This window comes from Contarinia nasturtii, unplaced genomic scaffold (assembly GCF_009176525.2).
Source record: "Contarinia nasturtii isolate CC-2019 unplaced genomic scaffold, AAFC_CNas_1.1 Cnas_scaffold_3025, whole genome shotgun sequence".
Taxonomy (NCBI): Eukaryota; Metazoa; Arthropoda; class Insecta; order Diptera; family Cecidomyiidae; genus Contarinia; species Contarinia nasturtii.
The window spans coordinates 939-3,847 of NW_022200341.1; the positions used below are offsets into that span (position 1 = coordinate 939).

The following is a 2,909-nucleotide window of genomic DNA, read 5'->3' on the forward strand; positions in this document are numbered from 1 at the left end:
TGTCGTCAAAGGAGAGTCCACTGCATCGAAAATCATTTTTCACGAGTTGCAGCGTTGCTTCCGTTTCATTCTGAGTGTTCGTCCAATAGTTGGCCAGAGTGCGTTGCCAATTTCCAATCATCGTTTTCTGAAAATACACAAATATTCAAGAAAATCAATTTGATTTCGTTATGAAATATTCATACATTCATTTGGTATTCAATTAGTCAGTAAATTGACCCAAAAAACATCAAAAAATGAAATCAGAGACGGCATATGGGCTATGTTTCTTTCTCGCTTTGGCAAACAGACTGAATGTATATAATTGTCATATCTACGCCAATATATTCGATGTATGTAGATTGTAGACATCCTCTATTTACTCCCACCACTACAAACAAATGCCAAAGCAGCGCATCATTTGGATAAAGATTACTTGTGCACAACAAAACAACCGAAAAAATGTTCAACGTTTTCACTCTAATATATAAAAATTATTTCTATCTGAGACCAACCAAGGAAATCTCAGCGTTCAATGCTCCAATTTGTGCTATTGCCATTAAAACATCGAGCCAAATCAATGTTGCCGTTAGTGTTCTATTCTGTAGTGTACTCACAATTGCGTTCCGATTGTAGCTCTCACAGATTCTTATTAAATTTGACCTAAATTTTATAATGTTTAACGACTGTTCGTTATATTTAGTTATCCTCTTGGATTTTCTGCAAACAATTTATATTCCGGTCGATTTTACAAATAGATAACACAAAAAAAGAAAAGTTTCAAAGAGCGTAAACACACAATAGCTAGTTGTCGATACAAATATAAACACTCAGAAATGACGTGTCATCATACAACTGTCAAACTGCACTTTGTACTCTACACACAAAATATCCCATCATTGCGACTCTCCACTCCTTCGATAGAGTATGGTTGAGTACACAATAAGCGATACTTTCGAATGTGAACCGATCAGTTGAATTTAGATTCATGAAATAGCAAAAGTTATCTTACAGCATTATAATTTACTCACAAAAAGTACTATTTTATGATGCTGAGATGATACATTCAATCCATTTCGATCAGCTCTACAAATTTAGATAATTGAAAATCATGGACAAAGTAATATTGAGGAACAAACGACGACATTTATCAATGAAATAAGAGAAACAAACGAGTTTGTTTTGTATCTTCGTTTTATTCTTTGCAATAATTCGTCCTATTCTTCAAAATTTCTTATACACTCCACGTCAGTTAGAATACAATCAATTATAACATTCTCGGTCTTATTTTCGGTACTTCATACAAATAATGACTTTTCAATTCAAAAAAATTCTAGCAAGAATTGCATGTCTTCTTTCGATATATTCACGAGATTTACATCTAAATTATCTCTATACATTTAAGAATGGAGCAAAACTGTTTTGTTTTGTTACAAAAATCACTTGGATTTGTTCTGATGGCGTTTTTGATGTCGATTTAAATTAGATTTTCGACTGAATCGTTCTGAGCAATGAGAGCAACGGAATGGTTTGTCTCCGGTGTGATGAAGACGCATATGTGCAACCAAGTGTGATTTAATTAATGTAGCATATTTGCACAAGTAACATTCAAATCGCCGTTGATTACAATTTTTCTCGTGTATGTCCTTTGCCCATTTCACTGCAAATCCTTGTCGACAAATCGAGCAATGGAACGGAAATTGATTTGCATGGATCCTCATGTGCCTTTTCAAATTACTCGGTTGAGTAAATCTTCTCCTACATATTTTGCATTGAAATGGCAATTCGCCGGTATGAATGCGCATATGCGTGACTAAGTCTGATTTCTTTAATGTATCATATTTACATAAGTAACATTCATATCGTCGTTGATTACAGCTTTTCTCGTGAGTCTCCTTTGCCCGTTTCACCGTGAATACTTGTCGACAAATCGAACATTGGAATGGGAATTGATTTGCGTGTGTTCTCATATGACTGTTCAGATGAACCTTTTGAGTAAATCCTTTCGCACAAATCTTGCATTCAAATGGTTTCTCGCCAGTGTGTATGCGTGTGTGTATTATCAAACCTGCTGGACGTGTGGCCACATAATTACAAAACTCACATTTTGTTTTGGATTTCCCATTTGACGTCGATCCATTCTGTTCTTCAGTGCCATTTGAATTAGATTCAATCTGTTGACTTGTTTGAGCAACCACGCCTTTTGACTGCTTAACACTTTTTGCTTTCCCACCTGTCATATCAATCGACGGTGAATCTGTGTGGAAACAACAAGACTCTGGATTATTTATTAAGCTTTTTTGACATGCACTTCTATCAAATCTTACCTGAAGTCGATTTTGGAATGGTTTTCAATGTTGAACGTGGTGCAATCTTCCGTTTCTTCTTTGAATTGCCATTCGATGTCGATGGCCCTTCGATTTTTCTCTTTCGCCATTGATTCGTTGTCACTGGTTTTACATCTTTCTGATTGGTTTGTTTGTTCGCTTTTTCTGGAGATGCTTCGTCATTTTCAGTTGTCAAATCAACAACCATCGTATCGATTGGTAGATCGTTGTTAATCGCCTCCACTTTTTGAGCATGCAGTGCGTTCATATCGTCACATTCACTAATAATGATTGGATCTGGGTGAGCATTAGCCACCATTTCATTGGCCATCTCGTTGATCTTTATGTTATTTCGCATATCATCTTCACTCGTGGCCATACCATTTGTAAAAATAGCTTGAGACTCGTCGATTTGTGCATTGGACATTGAGTCTTTGCTGAGTATTACTCCAAGTGATGCTGTCACATTGTTCGGATCGATGTTATTGCACACAAACGATGCAAATCGTTGAAGTGTTTCATCGCTTGGAATTTGTGCTTCAGATGTATCACGGAATGGTGTCACTGGAATCGATTTACTCAGCACAGGGCAATAACTGACCT

The 2,909-nt window shown here is 36.3% G+C and overlaps 1 protein-coding gene across 1 annotated transcript; it reads right to left on the minus strand.

Moving 5' to 3' along the window:
• Positions 1-1,199: 1,199 nt before the first annotated feature.
• On the minus strand, positions 1,200-2,887 carry LOC116349647 (zinc finger protein 235-like). Its single transcript, XM_031781182.1, has 2 exons — positions 2,307-2,887; positions 1,200-2,236 (listed from the first exon to the last, which is right to left on the minus strand). Exons 1-2 carry the CDS (start codon positions 2,731-2,733, stop codon positions 1,419-1,421), a joined length of 1,245 nt encoding a protein of 414 aa, XP_031637042.1. The 5' UTR covers positions 2,734-2,887; the 3' UTR covers positions 1,200-1,418.
• Positions 2,888-2,909: the final 22 nt, after the last annotated feature.